The 16,754-nt window shown below is 38.4% G+C and overlaps 1 protein-coding gene across 4 annotated transcripts in view; it reads left to right on the forward strand.

Annotated features, from left to right (window-relative positions):
* EPB41L4A (erythrocyte membrane protein band 4.1 like 4A) overlaps positions 1-16,754 on the forward strand; it is a 140,048-nt gene that overhangs the window by 57,952 nt on the left and 65,342 nt on the right. For all 4 annotated transcript variants that reach the window (XM_030005358.2, XM_030005360.2, XM_030005359.2 and 1 more), the window contains exons 3-6: positions 6,781-6,832; positions 7,953-8,031; positions 11,675-11,772; positions 14,788-14,908. In XM_030005358.2, the coding sequence (XP_029861218.1) occupies positions 6,781-6,832; positions 7,953-8,031; positions 11,675-11,772; positions 14,788-14,908 (350 nt within the window). The remainder of the gene's footprint in view (positions 1-6,780; positions 6,833-7,952; positions 8,032-11,674; positions 11,773-14,787; positions 14,909-16,754) is intronic.

The following is a 16,754-nucleotide window of genomic DNA, read 5'->3' on the forward strand; positions in this document are numbered from 1 at the left end:
GATACTACACAAATTTTGCTTTATTGGCATTCCAGGTTCCCCCAAACTGTCCATGGTAAATGGACAGTATTTAATTTGCAAAATCAGGCTCTGGAAGATTACGAGTTGCCAGAACAGAGTAAGCTGTATCTATCTTGTGCTCTGAGCAAGACAGGACTCCTAAGAAAAAAACAAAAAGTATCTCGTAATAATTAATTAAAATATAACATTTAATAATGAATTAAAAATCTTGTAATATAAAACTACAGCCGAATGAACAGAAGGGTTGAACTAATGTTGCAGGTTGTCAGTAGTGTTTCCTAACCTCTGAGTGCTTTGGTTGACAAACCACATGGTGCTTTTTGATGTAGTACGCGAGTACCTTTTTTGGTGCAAATACTTTAAAAGGAAGACTGGTTTTCTTTGAGTGCCACTGAATCTCTCGGTGTGCTTCATCATCAGCCTTCACCGGAGCCTTTTGCATTGCTGCAGAGACTGCTGACACTCAAGTTAGGCTAAGCCGAGACCAGATGCAGTCTTTATGCTTCTTAATGTGGATGGTCAGCAGGGTTCTGATTGACAGGGCTTTTTTGTCTTCTGCCTCATCTGCCGGAAACGCAGGACATTGTGCCCCATCTGGTATTTTCAGGCAAGACACGATCACTGGAAGCTGAAGGTGGCTTAGGAAACTGTCCTGCCTTTTAGTCTGTTACCGTTTTAGTATTCGGGGAGAGCAGCTGCCCAGTGATGTACCTCTCCTTTAGTGGAGGAGGGGCCAAATGCTGGGTAAGCCGGTCTTTGGAGGGCTGTGCGGGCCCCTCTCACTTCTGCTTCACACCGTGCTGCAGCTCCCATGTGCTCCCCACATAGTCCTTTTGCTACTGCCTTTGTGGCATCTCCAGTGCGCCTCAGGATAGTCGTGCTAATTACTGTTCTGGCAGGAGGCCAGTATTTTCTTGGGGCACACAAAAGAGAGAATGGAAATGGCAATTTTAGCGCATAATATCTCAGGAAAAGCTGAGCAGAATTTGATGAGGGAAAGGGTACTTTTGAAGCCCAAAGGCATTCCCTTGTCAAATCACAAAAGCATGCTGAAAGGAGTCATGCTATTAGAGCTGCTCTTACAAAAAAGATTTTGAAACTCCCTTATTGCAGAAAACTAGACAACCAAAAGCATTTTAAAGGTCTGTTGATAATAAAAACTTTTTTTTTTTTTACTTCCAGAAACCTGGCTGCACTTTACAATCTGACATTGGTCAGATTGCCCCCTCACCATCCCTAACCAAACTCTCAGGCTAAACCTGCTTAACCTAAAGCTGCAGGAGGCATGTCTGCATTGTACAGCAGGCGGTGATGCAAATATCCTTCTTTTCTTATCTGATATAATGCTAATCTGAGCTATTATATTCACAGCGTACAGCATACTGATACTCTCTTAGCGCTTTAAGGGGAGAAATACAAATACAGAAAGCCATATCACCATGTTAATTTAGTATCGCAGCCAAGCTCATTTCGCCAGGTCCCAGTTAGTTCAGGTGTACTGCTGTGTGAATATGTGTGTGGTGCTTCAAGATCTGGAGCTAGCAGGGGACGGGCAGAGCTCTGTCTCTGTACCATGCATCCACTCTGTAGCGTAGATGTGTTTTTTCTCCCCTGCTATGAGGAAGTTCTGTTTTGAGCATACAGACCTGAGAGCACAGCATGTAGGAGGTAGCCCATGGCAATATGCTTCGCAGCTGCCTAGCCCGGAGGGCACGTAGAGACAGAGGGGAGATGCAGGTCTCCATTTCTTGTGAAGCTGAACCTTCTCCTGTGAGTTGCTGTGCTGCAGGGATAGATCAGGTCAGCTGTGGCAAAGCTGAGCACAGAAGGCTGTGCCATGAATTGTATATCCCTGCTGTGCAAACTCATATATTGGAAAGTTGTTTCTTGATCCATCCAGTGTGATTAATAAAGTAACTGCAGCGTGCTCAGATTGCCAGGTTACCCTACCAAATTGGATAGGGCAACAGATTGAACAGGCTCTATGTAACTTAACTATAGAAAGAAGGGCATGATTTTAACAAAAGATTTGTTTACAATAAAAAAATGTCTGTTCTGTAGGGAATTACTGTCATATACTGTACTGTGTACTTTGATCTCAAGATCTTAGAAAAACAGATGAACTGTACTTAGTTTGTATTTTGTTTTTGTATGGATTTTTGTTTTTGTATGTATTTGACATTTGCCCACAAGCATGGTATACTAAATTATCTGGTAAGAAAAAGGCATGTTCTGCTTGTTAAAATAGATGGCATAGCCAGTGGAAAGAAAACAGAGACTGATAATATTGATTAGAAGCTAGAAATTTTAGAAGACTGTTAATGGATTAAAACAACCTAGACAAAGCTGATGGTCAGGTGAGTTAAAGGTGGTAAGAGTAAGCTGTTAGAGTGTAGCAGGATCAACAGGATACTCACATTGCTGATCTAATATTAAATATAATCAATATAACTTCAGAATCTCATAAAGACAGAAGTATTAAATACATATTTGTATGTAAGAATTGTCTGATGATTTATACATTTCTTATATAATAAGGATGTCTTGAACTTAGCAGATTTAGATTCTTTGCACTGAACATTTGCAGAAAAATCTGACAAAATAATTCTAATTGTTAGTGTTGTCTTAGCTTGTGGAAGAATCTTGGTGATTTCACATTATAATTATTTAACTACTGGGTTTTCTCTTGAAAGTTTTGTTTTTTCCTGTTGTAAACGTGAACAAAAACTGTCGTGTGTGACATGATGTATACAGCTTTGTAAGAATGTAATGAAGACAGTCCAGGATTTAGTTTGAAGTTGATAGATTTTTCTCCACCAGACACTTCATTGATTGATACCACAGCAAACATTTCAACCTAGTTAATATTTTGTTTCAAGCAGCTTCATGGAATTTGACCCAGGTTTAACCCTATGCAGATACAAGGAATGAAGATTCCAGATTTGGGGAAAAATGTTTGCAGTCATTTGAAAGGCCTAAATATGAAATACTGCATGGTGCCTGGATGCATACTGCTTACACATCTGGCTCGTATGGGGGCCAAGTTTGTAAAAATACGAAGGACAATAGAGCCCATCTATTCTTAGATATGCTGTACTTTAAAACATATTTTTATAATTTCTATCTAAAAGTTAAAAGGGCATCATTTTCTTTAATAACATTGTACATTTATAATCAGTTGTAGTAAATAAAAAAATTATTAAATTAAATGAATACTATATGGTCTTTGTAAATAACAGTTAGTAAACTAGTAGCCATCACTTTAGTATTTGGGTAGTTGCATTGATTAGGACTATTTAGAAATGATTATATTTTTCCCATTTCTTCTGTAAATGTTAAATTCCCCTTTCAGATTCACAAAACTGATCCCCTGCGGTTGGATGGGTATATATGCTGGGCCCTCTACCTCTTTGCAGTAGTGGTGAGCTGTTTATAAGTCAGATAACCCTTGCTGTCTGTGCAGGAGAGATACAGGTGGGAAATCACTGAGAAGTGGCATGCTGGGTCCCAAACAGATAAAAAGAGTGAGGCTGTTTGTTGGAGCTACTTTGGCATTCACGAATGCGGGGTTTGTTGTCAGCACCTGCTGTGCAAGTGCATTGGATTAGTAAGCCAGTCTGCTTTTTTGTTCCATTTCTCTTGGCACTTTAACACGCGAGCTCAAAACTGTAACTATACCCAACACTATTTATATGTATATGCAAGCATTGAACAGGTATCTAATACACATTATTGTGTATACATGTGTGTATGCTTAGAGGGCTCTGTTGTTGGGGTTCTTGGTTTTCTAAATGTTCTCATCTTTGTTGTCTAACGTTGGCTTGAAAAATGCCTTTTCATTATCCATGAAATTCCATTCATCTTTGGCTTACACATAAAATGTTAGAAATCTCCCTCTTCTCCCCCCATTCCTTGCATTCTTCAGGAAAATTTTGGCAGCCTTTGAAATGATAAATAGCTACACAGTGATTTTAAGCGTGGGTTTGTGGCATTGTCACAATGCTAAATTCTTACTGGAGAAATGAGAACACAGGTGAGATTCTTGCCTCTTCCCCACCACTCTGTCCCCAGCAGTAAACCAGTCTGAGCTGAAGTGTTTAACTTCACCTGTGCAGCACACGGATCTTGAGGCCTGTGGTAGAGAGCATATTTCCTCGTGCCAGCTGACGCTTATTTTCACTAGTACAAATAGCAGCAGTCTGTCTTACAGGGATGAGGGCTGAGAGTGCAGTTCCTCTTGCCAGCTCAGTTTGGGGGAAGGAAAGGAAATGTTTAGTGATACAAATAACCAGACTTGTTCCCTCTCCTCTCTTCAGATTCCCTCTGAATCTGAACTTGCAGTTTCCCTTCTGAATTTTGCTCCCTACCCCCCAAGCTTGGAAATTGCCTTCAGAAGACCATACAAAAAATATAATTTGACTTGCCAGTCAAGTACAGCCTAGCGAGAATTAAGCGTTCCAATGCAACTCTGTTTTGATTGTATTGTCTACATATGTCCATGCGGTCTTTAATTACTTGGCCGAAACCTGGTTTGTCTCATGGCAGCTAGTGTATCACATGGACACAAGAGGTGGTGGAGTTCAGGTTGCAGAAACAATCAGAAATCTGTAACCATTCTGTGCTCAACTTACAAACTTGAATGATGATCCATCAATATCCCTTTTTTTTTTTTTTTTTTACAAATAATCAGTCTGCCTATACATGTAAAGCTAAGCTGCAAGGAGGATTACAAGGCAATATATCTTGAAGACAATTTCAGTTCAGTTCAGGAGAACTTGATGACTGAGTTATTCCATGATAGATTTTGAACTGATTTTGAAACAGGATAGTTTTGATCTCTTGCAGCGTAACACAAAGGTGTCAATGATAAGCAAGTTAGCTTGACAGTGTGTTGTTCATACTGCAATGCCAGTTTTGAGAAGAGGTCAGACCACATTCTGATCACAAATGCATAGCCAGAATGTGCACTGCAGAGTCTTTTTGCTGTCTGATGCCTGTTAAATCTCTGTATCAGCCTATTGTGCTAGCTCAGATTATTGCTGATTTGAAGTTCTAAGAGGATGTTTGAACAAGTGTGGCAAGTTTGTCTTTCTTTCCCACCTTCTGTTGAGGTTAAGAGGGTTTATATTTGAATCGCTATGGGATATATTCAATACAAGCATGTACTGAATATTTTTTTTCTTTCAAAATTTAGGAAATTTTCGTAACAAACATTCCAGGACTTGAAATAGCAATGGCCAAGAACAAGGCATACTGCTGTTTCTATTGCAGGTGGATCGGCAGCTAATGGGAGTAGTTTGTTTTCATGTTTTGTCAAAATAATGGTAGTTGTTTACAACCACTTATGGAATTAGTTGCTTGAGATTTTCCACTCAAATGCTTTTTAATGTTTTTCCCTCTCTTCTTTATGCTACTCCTTCTAATAGGGGATTTTTTTTAGTCCAGATAAGTTCTCTGGATAGAAGGGGGAGATTTTTTGATTAATCATTTTATTCTTATTCTCTATAGGGTTAGTTCAGGGATGCAGATAAGGAGTTTCTTTGTTCATTAGTCTGTGTAGTTCCTCAGGGTACAGGTGGAGTACATTCAATATGCCTTAATTTGCTCTTTCTAGCAGCTGTGTTCTGCAGCTTTTTTGTTTCCTGTCTTTTAAGAGGGAGTGCCAATCTCAACTGGTCCAAAAAGTCTGTGTGTGAGGGAAGAGGAGTGAAAAAAAGGAAGACAAGAATGATCTTGGCCGCTGCCCCTGCAGTTTCTTCCAAAACTGAATCATAGAAATGTCAAGCTAAGGAAGAAAGTAGCTGGAGGGATTACAAGAGCAGGATGCTGGTGACCTGTGTAGCCATAATGCCGAGTACACAGCTGGTCTGTGGTCAGCAGTAACACCAGGATAACTTTTATTAGAAGTTTGATAAAGGCAGGGCAGAGTAATCAGTGAGAAATTAGACTGCAGGTTATCTGTTGATCAAATGGTATGGGAGCCCATGAAACAGTTCATCCTTCTGTGGTGTACTGAGTGTACCTCGATCATTTCTGACACATTTGTACAACTAGTCCCGTAAACCATCCGGTGGAAGAGTCTGTGCCCTCCCTCCCTTGGTGCTGATTTCCAGTCATCCTCTCCCCCTGCTTCTAGAAACCGTTTCTGAAAGTAAAAAATAATTTTTCGTTGCTTCTAGTTAAGCCAATTTCTTCATACTTGGTGGACATGAAGAAAAATAGATTGCTATGTTCTTACAGCAATTTCTCAGGTGTTGGAAGAATGCTGTTATGCCTATTTCCCCCTACAGTCTTTTGTTTTTCAGAAAATAAGTCAAGCCCCTTCATTCTTTCCTTGTAGGTCCTGTCTTTCATGCTTTGTTGCTGCTGTTGTTTAGAGTTACCCTGCTTAGATTAATCTCCCATGAAGAAAATAGCAAGGTTACACATCCATATACTTGCTATAGCAGATCAGGGGGACACCACTGGGTACTTAGTATGATAATTCTGTAGAGCCATCTTGTCACGAGCTTGAGGTGTGGTGGCTCTTACCAAATAGATTTCGTTTTAGGAAGACCCCTACTCCCAGAGAAGATATGCAACATTAGACTTGTACAGACAGTGTTTCTCTGATCAGAAGCTGGCACAAGTTTATCATTAGCAGACTGAAGTGTGTCAGTCTGCTAATAAATATCAATATATGAATAAATACAGAATTGCAATTGTTCTGTATTAATTTTCCTGTTAAGTGACTAATTTCCATAATTATCTCTTTCACAGTACTGGCTGGATCCTGCAAAGACCCTTGCTGAACATAAAGAATTGATAAACAGTATGTATTTAATTTGAACTTAAAAGAATGTATCTGAAGATGAAGTAACAGGCAATGTTCCATATATACAGCCTGTACTACATTTATATTCTAGTCACAACAGATTGAGAGTTCTTGAACAAGTTTATTACTGCAGTTCATAGCTGTATCAAAATTTCATACGTAGCTTGAACATACCATTGTTTTCCAAACATTTGTGTGATTATTGTCCAAGATTTCTCTGTGCTTACGTTTTATTTTAGAATAATAAATGATACTATTCTTAACATATAATTCATTTTATAGTAATGGTGATACGTCTATCATACTGTACCATACCACGACCAACTTAGATTCCTTTTTGCTTCTGAAAGTAAAAGTAGTGCCTCCTACTGATAATAGAGTGTCTGCTGTTACTATCACTCTTCAGATATCACAGATGCAAGATCTGTTATTTTTATTATAATTAAAGAACAGGATAGGATTATTTTACTTAAGAATTTGGAGATCTATAAAAAGATGTAGAAGTGGAGCATGCATTGAATAAATGCAGCTGTAAGAACTTCAGTACTGAGTTAACTGAATTTTTCAGGAGAGTAACATTTAAAAACAGTGAATGAGAAAACCTTTTCCAAATATTTCTTAATTAAAGTGGCACATAATTAAAGTTGCTCCATAAGATATTTGGAAGTGTGGAAGGGATTAGTATTCAGTACTACTAGTTACGACAGGGAATCACATTTCATGCACAATTACATTTTTCAAAAAATTTCAGTGGAAAAGGTATCTAAAAGTCAAAATCAAGCAGTAAAAAAAAAAAAATCTTGGAGAACTAGTAAGTTAGCAATGAAATCTAAAGTTAAATCTTCAAAGTAAGCAAAAACTCCAAGTAGACAGACAAGCTCTGAATAAATAAACACATGACTAGAAAAATAATAAAAATCCTTTTTTCTTCCCTTGCGTAATGAGTGTAGATGTATGGATTTGCTGTATGGATGTAAGATTTTTTATAAAACTTTGCAGTTTCATAAAATACTAAGGTAGGCTTCTTAGTAGCTGTTTTGTAGTCAACTAGTAACATTTCCTAACAATTAACAGTTCATAAGAACTAACTTTTGCACCAAATATTTTTTCCCATCAGCTGGACCACCATACACTCTGTATTTTGGCATTAAGTTCTATGCAGAGGATCCATGTAAACTTAAAGAAGAAATAACAAGGTACAGTATTCAATAAGAGTGTAGTTTGTTGATTTAAGGGTAGTAATCTATTCCTGCCAGGTACATATTGTTGTGGTGTGGCTGGGTGTTTTTTTTTTTTCTTGAACAACTGAACTTTTTTGCTTGAACATGTATTCGTAGGAAGAGAATAGTGACTACCTTTACAATGGTTGGTATAGACAACTGTTTGGAAGCCCAAGATGAAAAGGTGCTCTCTGGTGCATCAAAAACAGAAGGGACTTGATGTACATTTCTGTGGTTTTTTTTAAGGAATGCATTGTCACATCTTGTGTGATTGTGCTATAATCAAGTTTAGAGTTTACTTGGATATCAAATATAAATACAGGGAATTTTCTTCTTTATTGGCCATAGCTTAAATTCCAGAACTGTTTTTCAAGAGGATTTCTTTTGGTCTTTCTAAAAATATGTGAAGGAAGTTGAAGAATTCCATGGTTTTGGTTCTTTGAACTAAGCTTGGCTTCTACAAAATATGAGGATGCACACACTAACACATGCACATGCATGCACATGGTGACATACGCACACATGCTTGCTTGAACTCTCATGCACAGGGTTTTCTGTTTGCTTTATTTATGAAAGGTCTCAGACAATTAGTTTTAGGTTCAAAAGGAAATTTGAGAATTTGGATGGGTAGGTGGACAAAATTAGTGCGCTGGCTTGCATTAATAAATGCCAAAATATTTCTTTTGATGTCCTAGGAATATGACGCATGAGAATTCATTAGAATGCACGCAGGGTTTTTAATTTTCGTTAATCAAAGGTGGCAGTTGTTGCAGCACAGGCAGAATATTTTTCTTGTACCAGAGTGAGAAAATTCTTTTGTTTCCATACTGGCACAGCAGGAGTGGAACTCTCCAATATAACAAGATTGAGGCTGGCCTGGTAAAAATAATAAACACTGTGACTTTGCAGGTAAAAGAGCATAAGCTGGCTGCAGTGTGATGCCCGTATACTGTGAAGGTTTGATGCAGTTTTCCTGAACTTCTCCAGAAGCTCTTTCAACCCTGCTCACAGGGGAAGACAGATGGCCCTGGGAAGGGAGCTTCGGCCACTGAACCTGTTGAGATTGCTACCCGGGAGGCAGGGTGGATTTCTGTCTGGGAAATGACAGGGACTAAATTTTTAAAAACTATTTCTCTTTGCGTTGTGATAAGGTCAGTCAGTGATTTGCACTGCTGATCACGTGTGTGAATCTAGTCAAAATGCATTTTAGTATAATTAGTAAGCCTCTGTTCATGTCTGCAGTCTTTGGTCACGCAGAATTTGCACCTTAGATGGTACAGAGGGAGGGCATAAGAAAGCGATATGCTTGTATCAGCAGTCTTCAAGAAAACACATTGAATAGTCAAATGTCCTCAAAATTTCTGAGCAAACCTTGGAAGGAAGGTATACCTTTTCAGAAAAAAATGTAATAATAATAAAACCTCCTTCTGCTTAGGAGGGGTTAAAGGCCCTATTTTTCTTTATAGTAGTAATTTTCTGCCTAAGCATGTAATTCCACTGATGTGTTAATTGTTTTGTGTTAACCAACGTGTTTCTTCGGAGCATGTGTTTGTTATTTTAATGGATATGAGACCAGAGTCTGTTGTTATGAGATGTTGATGATCTGTGCGTTACATGATTACTATTTGCAAATAATGAAAACCTGTCAAATTTGTAATTGCTTCACAGAAAAATCTGTCTGGCTTGTAGGCAAAAGCTAACACTGCGGTGATTCATATTAACATTTGCTGGATGAGTTTGCTAGAGCAAACTAGCACTTAAGCACTATTATATATGCATGACAAACTTGACAGTGTAAAAGATGAGAGGGCTTTAGCTACAAGTTTGGACAAAAGGCTGGTTTTGTGAGGAGCTTAGTGGCTTCAGTGGGAATTGAGATTGTTCACTTTATACGAGTCACTTAAGCACTTTACAGTTGGCTCTGACTTTTTTGCAGGGAGGGGGTGTTTTTTGCAGTTTCCTATCCTGCTTTATTTTGAGACTACACTATGAGAATGCGGAAATATAGATACCTGCTACGTGGAAGAGACATTTGTAGCATCATCTGGTATGAAACTGCACTGTAGAGATGGAGAAGTGCTAACAGTAAGACAGGTGCATATCAGAAATGCTTTTCAGGTTAAAAAGAACCTGTGTATACTGTGTACTCCACAGTGGATGTAAAATAATTTTTGTCATTATCATCATTCATACAGAGAAGATTTGTCTAGGTAGGACTGGCAAGCATAAGCTAGAAGCGGTACTGAGGCATTACTTAGAGTGAAGAAACACTGAGTGTATGTGCTTTGTGTTGCCTATGACATTCCCAGAAAATTCTTATGCGGTGTTCTGGTCCTTTAAGGTGGAGAATATTAGCCATTTTTTTAAGGATGGACATTTCCTACTATAATATCTGTCACAGCACAAATTCTGGGGGATCGTTAACTGGAAAGACACTGGTATCCTTATTCAGAGGCTCATCTGGGTTCATAAAGTCTAGTAAATTTGATTGGATCTTAAACAATTTGTGGATCAGCTGTCATGTAACCTGCAGTTCGTGAACTTCCCTGAAATCAGTGTAAATGCACTTTGAACTTACAGATCATTCCAAGGTGCTTTCATAAGTAACTTGTACTAACACAGAATAAATTATTTGCAGTGTAGCTGAATGGCTGTATGTAGAAAAAGTTGAATTCGTGAATAATGAAAAAGCTATGTGTTTGTATGGATGACCATTTTTTTCTTTGAAAAGTTACCTTCTCTGTATTGTAACCTTTTGTATGAACTTGGTGCAAGAAATTGACTTAGGATGATGTGAAACTGCATAAATCTGTTGTAATAAAACCAGACAAAATCCAAACAGCATTTAAAAGATTTCCTATAAATGAGTATGGGGAGTTGCAAAACCAAGCAGATCCTTTGTATGATGGCTTGTTTTCTTGTCTTTTCCATCTGTTTAGTGCACATTGTTTCACTGTGAGTGGTCTCAGTACATGCTTCATCAAGTGTAGAAGCAGGTCATGACTTTAAAAATTACATTTTTACCCCTGCTATCTCTATTCCAAGAAGGAGAGTACCCTATGCTATGACAAACACAGTTAGCTGCTGATGGTATGCCCATCCATCTTTTTCATGGGTGTATGGACTCCGTCAAATCTACTTTCTGCTCTAGAGTTGGTACTCTGGTGTGTGGAGAAGAAACCTTTGAGTAAAGAAGTATCCAATACACAGTTCTGCCTTACGTTGACCCACTGATCAGGTTAAACTTCAGCCTTCGATAGGTTTCTTTTTCAATTTTTCTGATTCCTAGCTCTGTTCTCCACTTCCTGACTGCTCTATGAAAATCGAAAGAGGGAAATCACTTTTTTAGGGGGAAAATTAACTTTATCTGCATGATATAAGGAGATGGGAAAACTACAGAGTGCTCCCCTACCTAGATTCTTTCACTAAATTAATCTTAGTTGTTACTTCAATTCAAGGGTCAATAAGGGAAAAGTCATTCAGCGAGGAATACAGTTTTTGACTGTGACATAGTAATGGTATGTGGTATGTCTTCAGTAAACTGGAAGATGAAGAAACATTACTTGGTGCATCAGACTCGATACTGAAATAACAACTTTGTTTTCTCTCTGTGTTTTAGGTATCAGTTTTTCTTGCAGGTCAAGCAAGATGTTTTACAGGGCCGTTTGCCTTGTCCAGTCAACACTGCAGCACAGCTGGGAGCATATGTGATTCAATGTAAGTTCTTCTGGCCAACTGAGAGCTTATTTCTTTTAGTCCTGCATTATTAAGTGGTGACTGAAGACTTCACTAACACTTTACGCATCCATTTCAAAACAGAACAAAACTAATATGACTGATTTCAGCTCAAGAACTGTAAATAGATGACCATTCTGAACAGATAATATAGAAGCAATACAGAAGCTAATGTAAAGAAGAAACTGAGAAGTCAGTCTGAAGACTCTGCCAAACACCCTTTCCCTTTCTGAGTCTTATCATGTTCTTAAGACTTTATGATTTACTCTGGATTGCATATAGAGTATGAGAAAACCTCATTGGGAGGTTTAGAGATTTGATGGGCTATTGGCAGGTTTCAGCCAACAAAGTCTGTCAAATACAAGATTCTTTCAAAAATTACATTATGTCAATATGAATGCACCTATGCTTGAAGGGAGGATGTGTTTTGACCTGAAGTGAAGAATTTTAATTCTATCTGTCATTTATCTGCATTCACCCATCAGTAGTTAGTTTTTCAGAAGTGGATGTTACATCCTGCATACTTCATAGAACTAGCAATCAATTAGAAAGGAGCTGTCTGTCTACCAGTTAGTTATTCCTTTCACAGTACAGCTCAAGCTCTGTATTCAAACACAATTGGTGACCAAACATCTTGTGATGAGCCATGCTGGGACCTGTATCTGTAATTTGTTCTATGTTAAATTTAGATTTCTCATGAGTAATACGTATTAAGCAAAGATTATTTGTGTTATTGGTGTTCCAAGTGTGACTCAACAACACTTAATACAACATAAAAAAATAAAAACACTACAAGATAAAAAATAGTCCTGCTTTCATTGCCATTTTAGAATAACAAGGCAGAATGATTTGTGTATGAAATGGGAGTGGGCATTCTACAGAATTTCATGGTGTGTTATATGTGTTTCTGAAAAGCTAAAATTTCAGGCATTTTTTATTTTTGTACAATTATTTTCAACTTCATTTTGCCATCTAAGAAATGTGACGTGTTATACTGTGAAAAACTGTTTGCAATGCACGTTTCACTTTATTGGCATACATGCCTTCCCTGAAAAAATACTGCAGGTATGAAGCAGAAAAATATGTGATGATGGTAACATCTTAATTGTATTATGAGAAATGAATAGAAAGAATAAATTCTTGTCCTTTAGTCATTTTGTAAAGTGGTTGGAATATGGGCAGCTGTTGTTTTGGTATAAAATCCTATTCCTGTGATTCTAATCTCAGATATTCTATTGGAAAACTATGAGCAAGCTCACATGAGAGAGGAGAGTTAAAGCGTGGCAAAGGTTACATACAGTGGGTTAAAGTTGTCCTAGCACCAGCAAGCATACATTCCCATGGACTCTGTAAAAAGATTTGTCCTTTTATTTAGGGCCTGCAGTTGTTCAAAGTGTATTAAGACACCTGAGAAGTGTCTGTGTCAGACACTGAAAATATGAACCCAAAGCATCAGCACTCAGGTCAACCGCCGTTCCAAGGGTCATGTGCCAGACCGTGCTTTTTGCTTTTCTAATCTCAGATGAAGTGCATTTGTGGGAATTCAGTAATGGCTGAGAAGCTCTGCTTCTGTAATGGTATCGGTGGTGTCTTTCCCGGTGGAGCTAGCAGCTGCTGAGATCCAGAGAGGTAGCTGGGGCTGTGTGTTCTCACAGAGTCCTCTACCCATGTCCTGCTCCAGCCATGGGCCCTGCTTTCACTGGTCAGGTTGTGCCTGGGTGTCATCTTTGGTCTGCAGGCAGATCCTGTCCTTAGCACGAGTCGTTTTCCTCCTTTTGTGGTTGAAGACTGCAGACTATTATAGTGGTGATGGTGGAAAAATCAGTACCTATGGCACAGTTTGCAGAATATAGTGATTTTCCTATGGGAATGCTGAAGTTGTTGCTGTTGTAGTAATTCCTGTTCTTACTCCTGCTGTGGGCAAGAATCATGTTGTTTTTATGGAGATTTTCTAGCGAAATTGCTCAGCATCTCTACTGAGCAGATCACTGTCTTATTCTAGAAACATCATTAAATTCTGGAAAGAAACATGAGTTATTAGATGAGTCTTATTCTTGGCTCTTGAAGACTCCTTCTGGCTATGTTTTTGGCTTAGTGGTCATTGGATAGAAACCTTCTGTGAAGCTTTGCTCAGAGAAGCCCAGTCTATGCAGATTTTACCTAGGGTTATTAAAAAATTGAAATACTAACTTTTGCAGAGTTTCTGAGATAGATACAATTATAGTTAAGATCACTATAAGTGAGTTCTGGTCAAGGTGCATATTATTGTATAATTGCATTGCAATGTGTAAACTGATATGACTAATATATGCAAATTCAAGGTTGTTTCAAAGAAAATTATATTGGCTATTCATTATGTTATTTTCTTTAAGAAAATTATTTAAAAAAATATTTTGATTTTGAAAGTGAATTTAATGTTCAGGAACTATATAAATTCTTTATTGAAAATGAAGTCCTGTGTTTCCTTACAAGAAATGATGCTTACCCTTAGAAGGGCATACCTCTAAGTGTCTCAGGATATTTGTCTCCATTCGCATTCCCACACTGACATTTATGTTCAGAGTCCCAGAAAGAATATGGATCAGTTCTGTCTGTAATATCACAGCTTATTGTAAGGCCATCGATACTGAAAAACTAGACTTTTCTTCTACATTTGTTTTACATATGCTACCAAATAATACGTCATCAAATTTCAACTTTGCTGGCTTGGACAAAATTATATCTAGTCCTGTAGAAGTGGTAGATTTCCTGTCAAAGCCTCTAGCTCTTTGAACCTTCCATTTCTCTTTTAAAATGACTGAAGACATTTTTTCTTGGTTTTATGTGTGCTAACAGGAACAGTTCTGTACTGTCTTTGGGTTTTTTAACTGGCTGCATGGTAAATTGACAGTTGGAAAGAGGTGGCTTGGCACCAATAGGTGGATTATATAACGTATTTTTTGGTTAATGGAAAGTGTTGAAAATTGGTGACCTTTCTTTTCCTCTTGTGTCCTCTAGCTGAGCTGGGGGACTATGACCCATATAAGCACACTGCAGGTTACGTCTCGGAGTACCGCTTTGTTCCAGACCAGAAGGAAGAGCTGGAGGATGCCATAGAACGGATACACAAAACTCTGATGTAAGAACTCAGTACTGTTGGGAACTTGGCAGGTAACATCAGATTTGGAAATACTTGGTAGGTGGGTAAAGGAGCAGCTTGTGGTGCAGGGTGGAGGTCTCTACACCCGAGAAAAGAACACAGGGCACCCAGTTATGTCCCTCAGAAACAGAAAACATTTCATGTAATTGGAGTTGTTCTTTTAGGAATGGATTAGGACAATAACTAGAAATACAATGTCTGTCAGACCTAGGTATGGTTGTTTCAGAACCAGCAGTCTTAATAGTGCTCCTATTTCCTCTTAGTTTTGTAGTTAAAAAGAATGAAATAAAAATCTGTGAGTTCAATTCCCTGTTCCAGGACAGATTTCCCATAATTTTGGACAAATTGCTTATTATGCCCATGCCTCAGTCAACTGTCTGTAAAATGGGGATAATAAATTTCTTTTTTTCGTACTGCCCTGTGTATTCAAATGAACTGTTAGGACAAAACCACTTTTAATCTAATAATGTACAGCTCTTGGTACAATGAAGCCTCTATTTTCTTGCCAGATCCTTAGCTAGGGTAATGAAGGAGTGCTTGTAGCAACCTGCATGAACCTTTGTGGAAGCAGCTCACATTGCAGGAGGTACCAGGAAAGCAGTTTGCATGCCCATGGTTTAAGTGATAATCTCAGTTGCAACAGCTGCATGAATTAAAGAGACAGTTTGGTTTTACAAGCATAAAGTCCTTCAATTTTGTTAACCAACATGTCTTACATAAAACATATTGGCAGTGGCCAATATAAAGGATTCCACTGTAAGGAAGAACATACAATTTGTAAGAAAAAAAGCACAACCTAGATAGATAGAAACAGAGTCTTCAGGCAGCACCAGGCATTCAAAGTGCTGGTTTCTGGACAAAAACCAAATTCCAAAACTGTGTGTGTGACCTTAAAGCAGTGGGAACACAGCGTGTCTGGTGGGCCTCAAAATAATTTTGCTTTAAACTGAACAAGGCACTACAGAAGTTCACAGGCCTTGAAACTGTACACGATAACATTTCTTATGTACGAGAAGGAGCTGAGAAGGTGGGAATAAGCTAGAGTTATAACATGGGGCAGGGGGAACTGTTGGAGAGATTGCAGAAGGAGAATATTAGGCGCACGGCAGACAGGACAAAGGAGAACTGCAGAGATCTGAAACACATATGTCAACAGACCTGGGAGGTACATGCAATCCCAACTTAACCTTTGTAAAAGTTGGAAAAGACAGATTCATTTTTATAATAGAGACTGCAAAACTTCAATTCTCTGTCTTCCAGTTATTGGAATAATAATCACCTTGGACACAAAACATGTGAGTTGTACTATCATTGACATTCTGGATAATCTCTGCCTGACGGTGGATCCCAAGATGCTGCTTTGGGAGTCAGCTGACTTTCTGTCATACTGCAGTTTGTGCATACAATGCTTTCCTTTGATTATTTGTCAATGGAGTGGTAAGCAAAACTGCAGTAGGGACAACCAGGAGATGGACTGGGGTCCCCAACAGATAAGCAGAACAAAATAAGAACTAGTAACCTCTGGCCCCATCAGTTCTGTCAGTGCTTGAGAGGGGAGCAACAGCAGCAACATAGAGAGGAGAAACATAGCAATCTCTTAGGGAAGTTGGAGCAAGAAACATGATCTCCAGTAAAGAAGGCAGAGCTAGAAAGTGATGTTGTGTGAATATAGCTTAAATACTAGATGCATTTGCGGGAGCTGTGTAAGTAGTCTTCTTAAAGAGGAGGTTTAACTCTACACTGTCTCTAAGCGTACAAAAAATATAAAAAGATCCCCAGCAATTCAGAGCCACTTTTTGTCCCACTTACTCATTTTTAGAAATGG

Source organism: Aquila chrysaetos, chromosome Z (assembly GCF_900496995.4).
Source record: "Aquila chrysaetos chrysaetos chromosome Z, bAquChr1.4, whole genome shotgun sequence".
NCBI classification, from domain to species: Eukaryota; Metazoa; Chordata; class Aves; order Accipitriformes; family Accipitridae; genus Aquila; species Aquila chrysaetos.